Genomic DNA, 17,742 nt, shown 5'->3' on the forward strand with positions numbered 1-17,742 from the left:
AACCATTTAGAAAATTCAAACATGGGACTTAATTGCTTTGTTAGAAGGAAAGAAGCTAATTGGTTTGAAATGGGTGTTACAAACCAAATATCATGCTGATGGGTGTGTTTAAAGGCACAAAAAGCTTGTTTGGTTGGAAAGGGTTACTTCCAGCTACAAGGAGTGGACTTTGAAGAGACATCTCCCCTATTGAAAGATTGTTTGAAATGATGAGTCTTCCTTGCATTGGCTACATAGTTAAGGTGGAAAATTTATCAACTTGATGTAAAGTTTGTATTCTTAAATGGAGAACTATAGGAGGAAGTTAATGCTAATCAACCTGAATGCAGTGAAGATAAAGTACATAGGTTGAGGAAGGCTTACATGGACTTGGATAAGCCTCACATGCATGGTACAACAAGATAGAACAATATTTTCTGCAACATGGATTTGAAAGATGTGAGAGTGAGTTGACCTTGTACAAGAAGAGAAAAGGTAACAATGATTTGTCATTAATATGCTTGTATGTGGATGCTATTATATACATAGGCTCAACACAATTACTCATTGATAAATTCAAGTATTGGATGATGAATCGATTTAAAATTACTAACGTAGGTCTACTGCATTACTTTCTTAGTTTAGAAGTTAAACAAGGAGAAAATGATGAGAGAAACTATACAGAAGATCTTCTCAAATGTTTTAACATGTAGAGTTATACGAAGATAGCAACTCCCATGAATACAAGTGAAAAGTGTAATTAGAATATGGTAATGTAAATGTAGATGAAAAGAGAGATATTGAAGCTTAGTTGGAGGTTTGATTTATTAAAGTTTACACACATCCGACACATCATTCTCAGTTGGAGTTGTGCCAAGATTTATAAGTATTTCTTCAAAATCATCACTTTGGTGAAGCAAAGATGATTCTGAGATACATTGGATGAACACTAGACTTTGGCATATGGTATACTCATGTTTTTGACTTTAAACTATATAATTTTACTGATAGTGACTGGGAAGGATCAATATATGATAGAAAATGCACCTCGGGTAGTGTTTTCTCTCTGAGTTTGGGTACTATTACATGGAGTTCAAAGAAAGAAGAAATTACTGCATTATCTACCATGGGGCCAGAGTATGTGGCCGCAACATTTTCAGCATGTCAAGCAGTTTGGTTCAGGAGATTGCTTACTAATTTAGTATAATTTCAAGTAGATGGAACTTAAATACTCTGTGATAATAAATCAACAATTACAATTGCTAATAATCCAACTTTGTATGGCCGAACAAAGCATATAGACATAAGGTTTCACTTCATAAGAAACTTAGTAGATGATTGCTTGATAATTCTGAAGTATTATTGTACAAAGGAACATGTGGTAGATATATTTACTGATGCTCTCACAGCTTAAATTCATATTTATTTTAGAGTATTACTTGGTGTATGCAGCTTTAAATCAAGGGGAAGTGTTGAGGCTATATTGAAAGCTGTATATGTGTCAATTTATATGGAAGAGTATAACATGGCCAAAATACTTAGTCTAGAATTAATTATTTAGTTCCTTAGTTCAATGAATAAACAGATAGGATTACAAGTATTTTTCAATGTACATATTCCTATGTGTTAGCCTTTATCAATGGCATGTATTATTTTTGAATAATAGAGGCAATAAATAGTAACTATTTTTTATCTTTGCATTGCTGTTCATTGAGTTATATTTCTTGTATCCTCTCTACTTTCCTCTCTAACATGTATTACATTGCTCATTAATTAATTTGTCATTTGGATTTTGTTCAATATTTTCCTTTGTATTCTTAGTGAAATGATCAATTTCTTTATTTATTTTCACTAACAATATTTTGCAAATCATAGTCTTTAATGGGAATGTGGATGAATTGTGCTAACTTTCTAGGCTCATGATAGGGACTGATGTCACCTATGAAAAAGCAAATGCATGTGCCGGTAAAAAAGTATAAAATGCTAAGAAGCAGGGTTATCAATCCACAAAAACTAAAGAATTTTAGTACTAATTCTAAAGCCGTCAATTAACCCAATCGAATTTGTGGGTGATAAATTTGAAACAGAAACTAAGAACTAGAGAAAAAGTAAAATTACAGCTAAACAAGCATGAAAGAAGGGTGTTTGGGTGTAGACTTCCCTTAGGTTTTTTTTTTAATTTCTGAACAAGGTTGCACAAAGTCTTGCAATTTAGTTGAACCAGGAGAGTTCCTAATTTATGTTGTTCCATTTCTCAAGGTGAACAATAACTAGTCATATACATCATTGATACAGATTACCCTGTGATTGCATTACTCTCCATGAACTCCATCTAGAGAAAATAAGTAATCAATTCCTCTATTGAGGCTATTCGCCATAATCCCATACAGAGCTAGTTTTGAATCTCTTCCTAATGATTCCTCTCTATGATTGCATTACACTTAGAATAATCCTATGTTAACTCGCTTTGGAGAATAACGGGGAGAGAAATATCAATCCCAAAGGGCTATATCTCTAGGTAGACTCGTGATCCCCTTCAATTGTGTTATGTCTATACTAGGTGGATCTCTCGATTCATCATATAAGTACAACAATCCTAAATCCTTGGCTTTCTCTACAATAGAATTCAAGACAATTGAAACACACCATTGAATTCAATATTAACAAATTCCAATGAATCAATCGATATAAAAGCTCCAAAGTCTACAACCAATGTCTATAAAAATATAAACCCTATGTTTAATCCATGACCAAACACCAAGAAGTTGGTTCTCCATTAGAGGAGAACACTCATATAATCCAATCAATGCTGGAAAAGTGAATGAAAATATTAAAAATTCCCTCCTCATTTCGTTGCCTCGGAGTGTCGATGAATGTCCTAACGATCTTCCATAAACACCGTTGTGAACAATCCTCGATGGCTCCAATGATGCCCTAGGTGGTGGATGAGTCTTTCCAAGTCACTGGATTACTAGAGAAATGCCTGATAGTCTTCCTTCCTTCCTTCACTCGATAGCCAAAAGATTCCCCCAAAACCATCAATAAAACTTTTTATACCTAACCCTATACAGGCGACTTACAGGCATTAGAACAATGCCGTAAAGAGCAAGATATGATGGGTCGCGTGCCTTACGGACATCTTACAGCCATAAGATCCACTTGTAAGGTTTTCTGTCTTCTTGTTACAGTCTATTTTATAGCCATAATTACTAGACTGTAAATTTCTCTGGATGGTGCTTGCAACTTCCATTACGGGCCTATATGCTCCCAGTAAACTCTTCTAGATTGGCTTTACTATCTGGCTTACAGGAGAAAGTCCTACACTTGAGTCCCTCTGTTTGATTGTTATGCTCCTGTTTATAGGCATAAGCATGCCCCAAGGTTCTTAACCCCAACCAGGTCTTTCTTGGGAATAAGAATACTGATTTGTCCATTAATCCTAATAAAATCAGAAAATAATAAGTTAAAATGAGAAGCTAGGATCACAAGATATTTGGCTCATATACTAGAGGGGTTGCATGGCATAAAAGCCATTTATTTAAAGTCTTCCTTCTAAACATACAACAATTCTAATAATAAAACTCAAGTATGGATGCCTATACATGCAAGCAATAATACTCAACCTTAACCACCTCATCATCATCAGCATCATCAACCACATATTTCTTTAACATCATATTCATTCTATTTAGCAACATTACCATTACTTCTAACATCAATTTAAAAGTCTGGAATTGGTTCCTACTTGGTGATGGATCAAGGTTTGAGTTCTAGTGACTATTAGTCTTTTCTCTCTAGCTATCTCAATGTCTTGGTTTCCCCTCCTCTTACCTTCAAATTTTCTTTTCCTATACCTTCTAACTCTCTTCTTCTCCTATCCTATTCTTAATGTTATCATTGAACCCTTCTAGAAGTCACAGAACCTTCACCATGTATTCACTTATTTTTAAAGGTGCAATTTACCTTCAATACCTTATGGCAAATTACCAAAAGTTCCCTGCCATGTTAAGGATATTACACTTTGTTCTTTTTGATAAAATGACACTTCAATGTGATGCACATCCCATAAATTAAATATGAGTCATCAATAGGGATCTCAGGAAATTTATATAATTATATGTAAACTATTTATAGAGTATACTATAAATTGAACACGAGTCATCAAACAGGGATTTTGTGCCGAAGCCTAATGTAGTATTTTCATTCATTAATTAAGTCACCAATGTGGTGTCCATGTTTCTATTTATTTATTTTTATTTTAGATATGCACTTTTATCACTACTTACCATGTGTTTGGATGGTGGGAACATCTACTGTTAGCATGGCAAAACTTTTGCCCTCCACTGTTAAACCTTGTATGCTATCTAATAAAGGATTCTGCAGTGTTCTTTTGAAGGAATATAACTCCTCATGATGCCATCATCTCATCCATCCTCATTTTGAGGGAATTCTCATTCTTTGAGTTTTAAAATATGATTTTATCCTTATCCTTATGTACTTCTCCCTTCCTTTCACATTCTTTTTCAACACTCCCCATTTCATCTTGCATCTCATCCCTCCCTATTTCAACACTTTCAACAAACTTTCCTTACCAACTTCACAGATCTGATCCATAGATAGCAACAAGGAGCTAGTTAAAAAGTATTAAATTTGACATTGTTTATCACCTAATTTAATTTTTGTGATCTATATTATTTCTATTATTTTTCCTCTTGATAATCAATTTGAAAGTCTGCAGAAAAAGAGATGTTTAGCTATTTCTTTCTTACAAAAGAAATGATTGTGTTCAGACATTTCTTGATAGTTTATTTGTGTCTTAATATTTTATTTAGTTAAGAGATTATTAAAGAAATAGGTAAGTTTGAAGGTGTATTAGTTACTGTAACATACGGATTCTCTAGAAAAAATCTCCTACGCTACAACCTTGGAGGGATAAACCACTGTTTTTTTTTTCACAAGAGGCTCACACCCAAGCTCGTGAACAGTACTGATGAATAAAATTGAACACAAGTGTATAGTGCATAAATAGTATTTGAATAATATAATCGGGGGAAGGGTTCAAACCCTTGCTCTCCCCCTTATATTTTTGTCTCATACCATTGGCCTATCCAAATGGTTGATTGCACAACTAATATATCTAATTAGGTTTCACATGCCCAATATTGTTTTGCATTATACTAAAATTTAGCATTTTATTTAATTAAGACTTGAAATAATAATAATAATAATAATAATAATAAATTTTTTTAATAAGCAATATATACCTATATGATTCCTCTTGTGTATATCAATGCAATGCTAGCTAATATTATCCTAGATCCCAACAACAAGCATTTGATTTAGACTTTTAGGAATAGGAACACTTTTTGAATTTGATTAAAAATATGTGTCATTGTACTGTTCCTCAATTCCTTGTTTGTATACCAATATAATATTCATATAGCCCTATATCTCAACAACTAATAATTTAGTAAAGCGTCAAGGAATAATATAATTTTTTCCTTTTCTAGATAAAAACATATACTATTTTTCTCGTTTTTATCAATGCAGTGTTAAGATTATCCTATAAATATATCACAAACAAGGCTGTCTAATTCACATCTCAATCTATATATACCATTGGGCTCAAGACACGCTACCTCACAGAGTTTAATACATTCTAATTCCTAAATATGATGATGGGGTTAGGGCTTTCTCTCATGACTTCTCAACCATGCTTCGCTGCCACCTTTTTAGCTGCTTCATGCAAGCAGAAGACTTCCAAATTTTACATGGCACTCAGCTTTCCATCAGAGTCAAAGTATTTATATATTCATCCTGTTTTTCTATTATTGTTCATGGTTTATATGTTTATGTTATTGTACAAACATTGATGTATTGATAAAAAAAGAAAACAGATAAAGCTATAAATGATTTTTTTAGTTTACCAAGTTAAAGCTTGAATTTATTTTCCAAGTAAACATCATGATACTTGAACAAAAGTAATCATAATTTTTTCATGATCAAAATTTAAACTAATATAATAAGTGACTTACAAAATATAGCATTTCGGCATTTCCTATGCATGATCAGGAATGTGCACACGAAGAGCAGGAACTATAACACTAAAGACATTAAGAGGGGAGGAAAAACTCATTCTATTCCCCAAGAGAAGGTGGAGGTCATCGAGTTCTTGGAAGGATGGGCAGAGGAAAACTTGCTACAGATCACATAAAATATGGCTGGCGTGGCAAAACAATTTTTTTCGTGTTCATCTTCTTCCATTCAAATTTTTTCTAATCATCAAAATAAACAAGGAAAGAAATAACCCTAGACTTTAAAAAGAACAAACTATTCTTTAATGGAAATTAAGCTCAAACCCTATAAATCAGAACCTGATTGGTCCAGATCTATGGCGTATCCCAGGGCTTCCGCTTAGGGATGAAGATAACAATACCTTGAAGATCATGTAAGAGCACGACTTGGCACCCAAGCCTCGCATGCTTGTTGAGCACTCGATTCTTAGAATTCCTTGTTAGCACATACTTCTCATCATAGGACAGTGGAGGAAGGTTGTTGAGCCATTACTACATGATGTGGACCTTGCATTCCACCGAGCAAGCATCGATCTCTTCGATACGATGTGACACGGGCTTTATCAAACCCGCGTTGGCCAAGGCCTTGAGAAGCGTTTGATCGATGAAACCAACGATCTCATGGTGCATTGGTTGGGTCAATGGTGACGAGCTTGACGATATGATCAGAGACTTTAGCTGACACCGAGGAGAAAGACATGTGGGTGAAGGAATGAGTACAAGAGAGATGGAGAGGGAGGCACTGGAGAGTTGAGATTGCGATATGATAAACAGAACCCATTCTGTCACGCCCCGAACCTGGAGCAATGACAAACGGCCGCATACCTACAAGGTCGTGACCAAGTAGGCACGCAAGGCCTCAAAACCTGTCTCACACTAGATACAATAACCTCTAACAAAGACATTAACTTTCAAAAACAACATAGAGGCACAATGCCCGAAATACGACAAAAACAAATAACAAGTGTCTCACAAGACATTAAACATAAGACAAAAGTTCTAAGTTCACAACAAAGAAAGTTTATTAACTTGAAATATAACTAGGCGATGACTTGCTCAACGACCCCGCTAAAGTGCATCCACCACCCAACCCTACTCCCGATCCGAAGAGAGAGATAACAACTTAATGAGCTTGAGAGCCCGATGAAGCAACCACTAAAAAAAATATCGGGATCATAAAAAAATGTTCAATAATTTCTAAAAAGTATATATATGTAACAAAGAGGAATAAACAACAAAGTGAAATTCGGGAATCAAAAAAATTAATAGCATATGATTTCTTTTATCAAAACAACAAGCATATATGTCCCCCAACAACTAATGCCAAAACAAAAATATCATAACTCATTTATTTAAACTCGGTGACTCGAGTCGGATTTCGAACTCATAGGTTTACCCTCGGTGACCCGAGCGAATATCGAAGCCGTTATTCTTCACCGACGGAGCGGTGCAAAAACTATAGTTTCTATGTCGGAAATGCGTGTCGACACGGTCGGGTGTTTAACCCCCAGTGAGGGTTATTGCATTGTTAATTGGGGACTACGAATTTCTATACAAAAATATATCATGTCCAAAATTATCGTCAACACAACAATAAAATTTGGTGATCCCGTTTTTCTAATGAAAAATAATTCTAATTATTTCAAAAATGAGTTAGATGCCAATATGTGGTAAGAATAAGTAAAAATTTAATAAAGCGGTAACCACATTATTTAAAAATATAAGTAATCCATAACAGAATGGATATTTAAAAATTATAAATCAAGATTTATGCAACCATTTCAATCTTTAAATAGCCATTGTCTCTAGAAGTTCAAAGTAAAATAAAATAAGAATATATAATATATTAACAGAACAATGGCAGTCAAGTTTAGAATCAATTAAATAAACAAATAAATATATAAATAAAAATCTATAAATTCTAAAGATAATGGTAGATACAGTATTTTAACCCAAAACATTTAAACATAACACCATGAATGGTTTTAACAATAAAACCCAAAGTAATTAAATAATTATGTGAATCATTTCGATAATTAGAAATTTATATATACATATATATAGGTTTATATGCGGTTTACTTACCTGACTAGCTAACACCAAAACTACAAGCACCACGAAATTAGGCTTCCACAGAACACCCTATATTTGAGAGTACATTCCAATGTATTAAAACGCTAAACATGCTACAAATACACAGGAATATACAGTGGATGTAATTTCTACACTATCATAATACTTAATACATCTACATCTAACAATCTAATTTCTATAAACATATACATCCTTGAAGCAAAAAAAACAACATATAATATCAACATATAAACAATATATCTTTTAACACTGAACACAACATCATAACCCATACACTTAATATATATATATTCATATATTATATGTGCTAAAATAATGGACGCCACAGCCTGCACACTAATTCCCAACAATGACAAACAAAATAAATAAACAAGTAAATAAAAAAAAAATGGATTTGAAAGAATCAAGAAATATATATATATATATATATGTATGAATACATTTACTAACTCAATGGACGCCACACACAATCAGCACATTAATTCAATGAATATATTTTCTAAATTAATGGACGCCACACACACAGCCAGAACATTAATTCAAAATAATAATAATAAAATAAAAAAGAAATTCAGTAAAACTAAATCTAAAAGAAACATATATATATTGATTCTTCCCAAATCAAACTTGCAAATCAACGTTGATAATTCCTTGTGCAATGGCTAGCATCAACATGAGATAACAAATCCACTAGGCATAAAATATAACCCTAATTAAGATCAATAAACGATGCCACGACAAGATCTAGGAAATAAAAATTCCACCACTTAACCCTAGATCTAGGAAGAGAACGCTTACCTCACAATGATGACAACACAACCCTTGACGAAGAGGCCTATCTCCGTCCTCGCCGCCAGCACCACACACCAAACGAAAAAGAGAAGAGGAAAGAGGCAAGATCTCTCCCTTTTTCTTGGTCTAAACGAAAATCTAAATCGGGAGAAACAAGAGGTGGCGGCTAGGGTTTGAAAACCTAATAAAATATAAAGATTAAGAAAAAATAAAATTTAATAAAAAAAGGAAGGTTTCTATTCCTCTTCCGTAACAGCCATGCATGCAAAAATTAAATGAATTAAATTAAAAACGTGTGGGGCCCACACATTCAATCGGAGAAGATGAACATCATAGCCATATTTTATGTGATTTGATGCTTTTGCCCTTGTCACGTGAGCATTGGTTAATGGCGTTAAAGGTATCTCTTTTTTGCTAGTTGGGGAAACAACATGGTATAGAAACGAAAAAAAAAAATTTCTGTCCTTAATCCGCAAAAGTAGAAAACCATAGGGTGTTTTTTTTTTTTGGAAATTTCCCTTAGTCTTTTATTTTATTTTTATTCTTATAAAACTCACATCACTTAAACCTTGAATTTGTGATTTGCACATAATTTTTTTTAAATATAGACAAAACTGAGTAGAATTCAAACTTTTAATTTTTGAATTAGGAGAGAAATAAAATACCAACTATTCTATTATAAGGGTATAAGCTAAAAATAGATTGTTTATAATATTTTTTGAGCAAGAGTTAGATATTAGAAGAAAAATATCGAAAAATATTAACCAACACTAAATATATTATACATTATAAAAAGTAAAATATTTTGAACACTACTGTAGCTTGGTCTATTGATATATATATATATATATGTTTAAACTTAGTTGTTCACTTAAGTAGCATGAAGTCTTTATCTCAATTCTTGATGAAGTCATTTATTTAATATGCATTTTAAATTTCATAAGATTTATTTGTTTTTCTTTAATATTTTTTATTTTAGTTCTAAATTTCTTTGATTTTAGACAAGCACTTCTAGAGAAATTAGCCAAGCTAACATTTTTGAAAGATAATGAGCTTAATTTGTGATAATCTCTCTAGTACTACAAAAAATTTTAAAAAAAATAATTTAAATGTCGATGCATTAATATTGATAGCGTCTCATTTAAACATTTATTATAGAGATTATACTCAACTTCGCACCTGTAATAGATATCAGAACTCATTGAAGTAATTAATCAACCATTGTTTCGATAGGTTAGTTTTGGTTTGAGCTTTCCAAAGCCGAATTATTCGGTTCAGTATGAAAATTAATATTATGGCATGATAAGTTTGAAACTTTCTTTCTATCTTAAATAGATGCACTTGTGTGCATCTATATATATACACATCTCTGTTGAAAAAGAATAAGGGCATCATGAGAAGTGATGTTGTGGGTGGAATTGGTTAGAGGTTACTGCATGACATGGAGATGGTTTGGTAAACACCCTTTCACAATTTAATTTCTAGAAACCACGATCATTTCTCTAAAACTAATGTTTTACCTTTCTCTCTCTCTCTTTTTTTATGTTTTTGACAGAAAAAAAAATTTCTTAAGTATTCTGGACTCAATGATGTCAACGGGGCGGGGATTTACCGGGGGATACATTCCCCGGCCCTGGCCCCGATTTTTCACCCCTATCCCCGACCCCGGCCCCGAATCCGAATACGGGGATTTTTTTTTTCCCGTCCCCGTCCCCTGAGGGATTTTTTTCGGTTTCGGGGATTCCCCGACCCCGACTAATAAATTAAATTATTATTATTATTTAATTTAAAATTTATATTATATTATAAAATTCTCATAAATATGAAATGACTATATCAATAATTTTCCATTAGATGCAAATGAAACATACATTAATGGACTTGAAATTAAATGACAAATTGGCTTTGGAGCAGAATTCATCACATTTGATCTTTAATTCACTTGTCCACCACACTTAACTTAATCTATTTAAATAAACATAATCCATTAACTTAAATAAATAAAATATATTTAAATAGAATATTTAAATAAATTTATTAAATATTAAATATTAAATATGTCTATTTTGTTTAATTTTTATTTAGATATTTCATATTTATAATATATATATATATTAAATATTTATTATTTCGGGGCCGGGGCGGGGCGGGGAGGGTATTTCCCGACCCCGGCCCCGACCCCGACGGGGAATTTTTTCATGCCCCCGGCCCCGGCCCCGACCCCCGAAAAAATTCCCCGACCCCGGCCCCGACGGGTCGGGGAATCGGGTTCCCCATCGGGGCCGGGGCTCATTGACATCCCTAGGACTCATAGGAGATCCCTCATCTAATTTTGGAATTTTTTTTTTACTATTTATTTAACAATTAATTATTTTATTTTCACCTCTATGCATATGTAACATAGGATTTTCGCACAAAGACCAATCCATGGCTCGCCTTCATTTATACTTCATTCCAAGAAAGACTAACCTTCCTAGCACATACTAATATTGCAAGGCAGGCCATGATGTATGGAGATATAACTCTAGCAAAAATATGCGGCACCATTGCAGCGGACGAGAAGCTGCATGAACGAGCATACACTAAAATTATTGAAAAGTTATTTGAAATTGACCCAAATGCTACAATGACGTCTATGGCAGAAATGATGCGCAAGAGGATTAATATGCCAGTACGTGTTCTATTTGATGGCAAAGATCACAATCTTGCAGTACACCTTAATATGGTCACTCAAAAGACTGGCTCTTATACCGTCAAGGATTATGGTGATGTGGTGGACTTCTTCATCAAGAGATGGCATGTTGAAGAGATCACTAGATTATCTGATAAGGGAAGACAAGCACAAGAGTATATTTGTGGATTTTCTGCTAGTATAAGAAAATTGGAAGAGCGAGTTCAACATAAAAGCACTAGTGGAGAAACTTCAAAAATGTTGCATTTCTCTTGGATCTTCAACAAGGAAGTTAAAGTTTAGTTAATTCTATTTGTGTTTGTTTAATAATATACGCTAGTCTAAAAATAACTATCTCTCTATCATGACCTTAAAATAGAAGTTTTGAACCTTTTCAAGAGCACACATAGACCTAGGGTGCATTTGGTTGCTTGTATATATTTGACTATGCAAAATCCACATTTCTAAGCATGGTAAACTGAAAGAAAATCCAAACATCATGTGTCTAAATCCACATTTCTCCTGTTACTCAATCATTCTCAAAAACAACATTTTAAAATCATCATAATCAAACAAATGTTGAAGATTGATTGAGTAAGCTGGGTATATGAAGTTTGGTGTTTTCTTGTTTGTATGTGTGCTAAGTCCAAGGCATAGAAGTTTGTATCAACAGTAATGGACTTCTCTAGAAGTCAGTCAAGGTATAGATTATGTGTATTGGCTCTAGATCATGTAATCAATGTCTAGTATGTTCTAGAGTTTATGTTTTGTGTAAAGTTTTTTTCTTAAGATGTACTCATGTGTCTAAATTGAATGAACCTTTGTATTACTGAGAAAGTATTCTGTATCTCTGCTTTCCGGCAAACATAAACCTCCTTCCATATTGTTACTGATTGTTTCCTGCATCTGCTTCAATTTGGTGGTTTTTAATTTGCTCCAACATTGGTATCAGAGCTATTGTATGGAAGATTATCAAGGGAAGGAGCTAGTATTTTTATTTTTATTTTTATTTTTTTGAGGAAAAGAGCTCATAGAGTTAATTTATTGGAATAAAGGAGATTACAAAATTCAGATTACAATCAAAGGCAGAAAAAAAAACCAAGAAGAAAAAAGGTCAATAGTTAAGTACACAAGAAGAAGATATTAACATGCAAAACCATTAGCTCTAATTCTCTTCATCAGCCATTTATGCAGCTCCCTTCCATGATGAAACAGAGTTATCTCATGATGATTAAGACCATCAATGGCTAAAGAAGAGGTAGCCCGATTCCAGCTCTTTGGGATAGCATGCAATCGTGGATTGCCCATTTCGACAATGAGGTTTATAATGGTATCGATCTGCGGGTTCAATCTCCAGGCTTCCAAAAAAGATCCTTGCAAAAAAAATTTCTTCATTGTAGATTGTAGCAGTAAACATAATCAGGCTGTCAGCTACTGAAAAATTGTTCAATATAAAGTTTTTTTCCAAGTTGAAGGGGAGAAGAAAAGAAATACTCCCTAACATGCCCGGTTGCCCGAGACGAAACATTATGACAGTCCAATTGTTCATTATTGAAGATTTTATTGCATCTAGCTTTCCATATGAACCACATGGTAGATGCTATCACATATTGAGTAAAAAGATCATTACTAGTAAAATCTTGATTCAGCCAAAAGAAACCCATTAGATAGATTAGGTTTTCTAATTGCAGAGCTTGTTAGAATCCAAATCTCTTGAGACAGATGGCAAGTAAGAAATAGATGTTTAGTAGTCTCAACATTCTAATTGTAAAAGTACAAAATGCTTGAGGCCCCAAATTCATCCTGTAAAAATATTCATGAGTTTTAACATCATTATGTAACAGTAACCACAAGAAATGTTTGACTCGAGGAGCAACTTTGAGGCACCACAGAGTACCCTAGCCTTCTCAATGATTGTGCATGTTCTTGTTTTGATTAAAATAGGAATAAATCATTGCAGATTGTTTGGTTCCCTTAGTTTTAGGGAACCAAACCCAATAATTACCCTGATCATATTTAATTTGACTTTGACAAATGGTGTTATCATTTAGATAAATGGCAAAAATTGTTTGTAAGCTTGTAATCTTCCAATGAGTATCAACTAGCAACTCAGAGATTTGAAAATTATCATAATCAACTTCCATGTTTAAATATGTAGGTTTAAAAGCAATTGGAATTTCAAAATACCAAGGATCATTGAGAAAAGATGTGAAAGAAGGGTTAATAGTGTTCATCCAAAGGAAAGGTCTAATATGCATTGCATTACGATATATGCCTATGTCAAAAAAAGAACATTTCTCAAGGATATCATCTGTCCATATATTAAAATCACCATACTTACGCTCCATAATAGAAACCCACCAAACATTATTTTTATTAAGAATGCGAAACACATTTTTGGCTATAAGAGATATTTTTGATGAACCAAGATTTTGAATTGATAAAGCCCCCTCAGAACAATTAAGTGTAATTTCATTCCGACTAACTGAGTTGATGCCCTTTCTATTGCTATCCTTGGACCAAAAGAAGACCCTGACAGCTTTGGTTATCTGATCAAGAATAAAGTCAGGGATAGGATAGACCTAAAGATAGTACAACAGGGTAGACATGATAGAGGAGTTGATAAGGATGATTTTCCTTGCTAGTGATATTCTAGATTTCTTCCAAAAGGAAATTGACTTCTCAATCTTATCAATCAAAGAAGAAAAATAAAAGAGTGCCAATTTCTTAGGAGAAATCAGAATTCCCAGGTAAATGAAAGTTAAAGAGCCAACCTTATACCCTAAAATTCTGGAAATGCTTTTGCTAAGATGTTTATTAAAACGGCTTGGGAAAATGATTTCAGATTTGGAATTATTGACTCTTTGCCCAATTAAACTACCATAGAAAGAGAGACACACTTTAATATTTTGGGAAAATTTTCTAGAAGCCTCGGTAATGAGGATGAGGTCATCAGCATACATCAAGTGGTTGAAATTGTTATTGAGACTAGAGTTGAATCCAGGAATCATGTAGGTTCTCATAGCATAGTTGAGCATTGTTGTGAGATTTTGAGCAACTAGGATAAAAAGATAAGGGAAAATTGGATCGCCCTGTCTAATACCCCTATTAGTGGAAAATCAAGAGGTAGGATTTTTGTTAAATAGCAGAGCAATGGAGACATTGAAAATATAGGCTTTGATCCAACAAATCCAGCTACTAGGGAACTTCATTTTGGTTAATGTTGCAAGAATTGCAGTCCAACTCAAAGTGTCATACGCTTTTTCAATATCTAACTTAATCAACATCCTAGGGGAATTTTTATCATTGTCAATCGAATGGGCCACTTCTTGAAGGGTTATAATGTTATCAAAAGGTGTACGATTGTTAACAAAACCACATTGTTCTTTCCCAATCAGTCTAGGAAGAATGCATTTTAAATAATTTACTAGAATTTTAAAAATAATTTTATAGCACACATTGCAGATAGAAATAGGGCGATAATATAAAGCAAACTTGAGGTTGGGTTTTTTAGAAATCAGAGCAAGAAAGGTCACCGAGAAGAGAGTATCACCAATCTCATTCCACTAGAAGCGATAAAATCCCACATTAAATCCGTCAGGGCCAGGGCTCTTACCTAATGGGAGTGATTGAAGAGCTTCATAGACTTATTTCTTTGAAACTTCTTTAATTAAAGCCTCACCCTCACTGGTGGAGACTTGAGGAAGATCATCTGGAAGTGCAGTGAGAATCTCCTAGAACTTTATCCTAGCCGGTTCATTCCAAAGATCTAAAATTGATAAAAACCCAAATAATACTCTTTTGATCAGTATATAGATTACCATTAGAATTCGTAATATGCGAAATGGAATTATAATGGTTACGAAAAAGAAGCAAGTTATGAAAAAAAGAAGAGTTATTATTACCACACTGAACCCACATGAGTCTTGCCTGTTGAGCCTATTTAATATTATTTTGCCTATGAAAAGCGGAGAGATTATTGTGTAGAATAGAGAGAGAATGAGGAGAGAAATCATTCATATCACTCGATCCATCCTTGGTTTCTGCTTCTAGAATGGAACTCTCCAGTTTCTCTATTGCAGAAGCAATAGGGTGTACACCTTTAGACTTAAACTCTAGTAGCAAATACCTAGTACGAGAGATAAGATGGGTGACCGCATGCATAGGGTCAGAATGAGGAGTGAAATTCCAAGCTTCCCTAACCACAGCGTGGTAACCCAAATGCTTAAGCCAGAAGTTTTCAAAACGAAAAGTTTTCTATTTTTTTTTTTTTAAATCACAAGGGAAACTAGAAAGAAGAAGAGGAGAGTAATCAAAGAGAAAACGCAGAAGGTGCTTAACTAAACATGCATCAAAACTATTTGACCAGATTGGATTAGCAAGATAGTGATCCAGACGAGCCCACCGTCTAGCTAAACCTTGTTGGTTATTGCACCAGAAGTATTGAGAACCTACATAATTAACATCCAACAAATTATTAGTTGCGATAAACTCAGCGTTAAAATTATAAATAAGCCATGGTAAATTTAAAGAATTCATACCAGTTAACTCATTCCAAAGAAGACGTTGACCTTGAAGAAGGTTGGAATTATAAATAGTAGATATGGCCCAGGTCTTGGTCGTGCCAGTGGTAATAACTAGATGAAGAGCATACCTGGATTTTGCCAGAGGAGTAACATAACCAAGATTTGAATTCCCAATTGTTATGATTCCTCCCGAATACCCCTCTACTATAATCAGCGCCAGTTTTAGTTAGACTTTAATTTGGAATAAAATCTCTCTAGTCTGTCATAATTAGTCCTGGTTTCAACTAAACAAATAATTATCGGTTTGAACTTCTTCATTAGATGAAAGATTCTGGTGGTTGTATCACGGCTTGACACACCCCTACAGTTCCAACATATTATTTTAGTAAGATTCATGAACATGAAAATTTTTTTTGAAAGAGAAGTAAAAGTTAAGAAAACGGCCAGATAAAAGAACAGATAGAGGCAAAAACAACTTGAAGCAAATATTATAGAAACTAAAAGAGAGCAAGGTCTCAAGGTTCATCTTCTTCAGTTACCACCCTCCCCTTCTTGTGGGAGGTCATCTGCGTTTGAGTGTTCTTTCTGGACAATGCATCCTTCCGGTAGCTACTTTGGTATTGGTCCACGTCATCAAGTCATCCGATTCCATTGACTCATCTTTTGATGACTCCTCTTCATCACCCTAAGAGTCACTCATGTCTTGGTCTGAGTCTCTGGGAGATTGGGAGGGGGGCATTAGAGCCATTGTAACTTTGTCAATGATCATCTGATGAGACTCCGATGGACCACCTGACTCAAACCCTTCAATCAAATTTTTTGAAGTTCTGAGAATAGGATGGTTGCCAGAGGTTTTCACAGTCTCTGAAACTATAATCTTTTTCCCTTTGGATGATATAGGGGATATGGGCTTATAGATTATGTTAGGAGGGTATGTCTCCTTGGGACAGTGTGAATAAACAGTGGTCAAGGCCCCCTCCGAAATCAGATGGAGATATACATATAACAGAGAGCCTTTCTCTAACTCGCTTTCCAAAGGAGCGTCAAGAGAAAAATCTGTTTCTTGAGAAGTGAGAAAGGTTTCTTTCTTAGAAGGATGAGCCACTTTAGTGGTAGCTTTTCTTGGGGTGTGAACCCTAGCCGTGGTAGAGCCACCCCTGTCTCTCATGGAGCTCCCACCACGTGTCAAGCATACAGAATTGTTCTTTGATTTCGAGACGTTGGGAAGAAGATCGTTGTTGTCACATGAGTTTGCATGCACTGCACGTGATCCTAGACCTCCTAGACCATCGGCACCACCGCGACCTCTGCCACGACCCTGTCTTCTTGAGACCAACATCCAAAGCCCATAATCTGTTTTCAATAGCTCTTGCAATGAATCCCTATCTTCCAAATTGTCCCCCGGCCTAGGGTGCATCCCTGCATCCATGCCGTCACTCATGAAATCGGAGTTGTCCCTGACCTCCTGCCTTTGCCGATCACAAAGATCATAGCATAGGGATGGAGAGGGATTATCCATACTTCCAGAGCTCCGCCGGTTGTAGTTATTCGAACCATGGCCAACTAGACCATAGTCTCATAGAGCAAAACAACAAAGACTCTTTGT

General features: G+C 34.5%; 1 protein-coding gene across 1 annotated transcript; it reads left to right on the top strand.

Annotated features, from left to right (window-relative positions):
- The first annotated feature begins 11,442 nt into the window (after positions 1-11,442).
- Positions 11,443-11,913, top strand: LOC120282730 (stearoyl-[acyl-carrier-protein] 9-desaturase 1, chloroplastic-like). The gene has a single exon (XM_039289582.1). It carries the CDS (start codon positions 11,443-11,445, stop codon positions 11,911-11,913), a length of 471 nt encoding a protein of 156 aa, XP_039145516.1.
- Positions 11,914-17,742: the final 5,829 nt, after the last annotated feature.

The sequence above is a fragment of the Dioscorea cayenensis genome, chromosome 18 (genome assembly GCF_009730915.1).
Source record: "Dioscorea cayenensis subsp. rotundata cultivar TDr96_F1 chromosome 18, TDr96_F1_v2_PseudoChromosome.rev07_lg8_w22 25.fasta, whole genome shotgun sequence".
Taxonomy (NCBI): Eukaryota; Viridiplantae; Streptophyta; class Magnoliopsida; order Dioscoreales; family Dioscoreaceae; genus Dioscorea; species Dioscorea cayenensis.

Excerpts from the sequence above, each read along its gene's own strand:
- LOC120282730 (XM_039289582.1), top strand. The coding sequence starts at position 11,443 with ATGATGTATGGAGATATAACTCTAGCAAAAATATGCGGCACCATTGCA.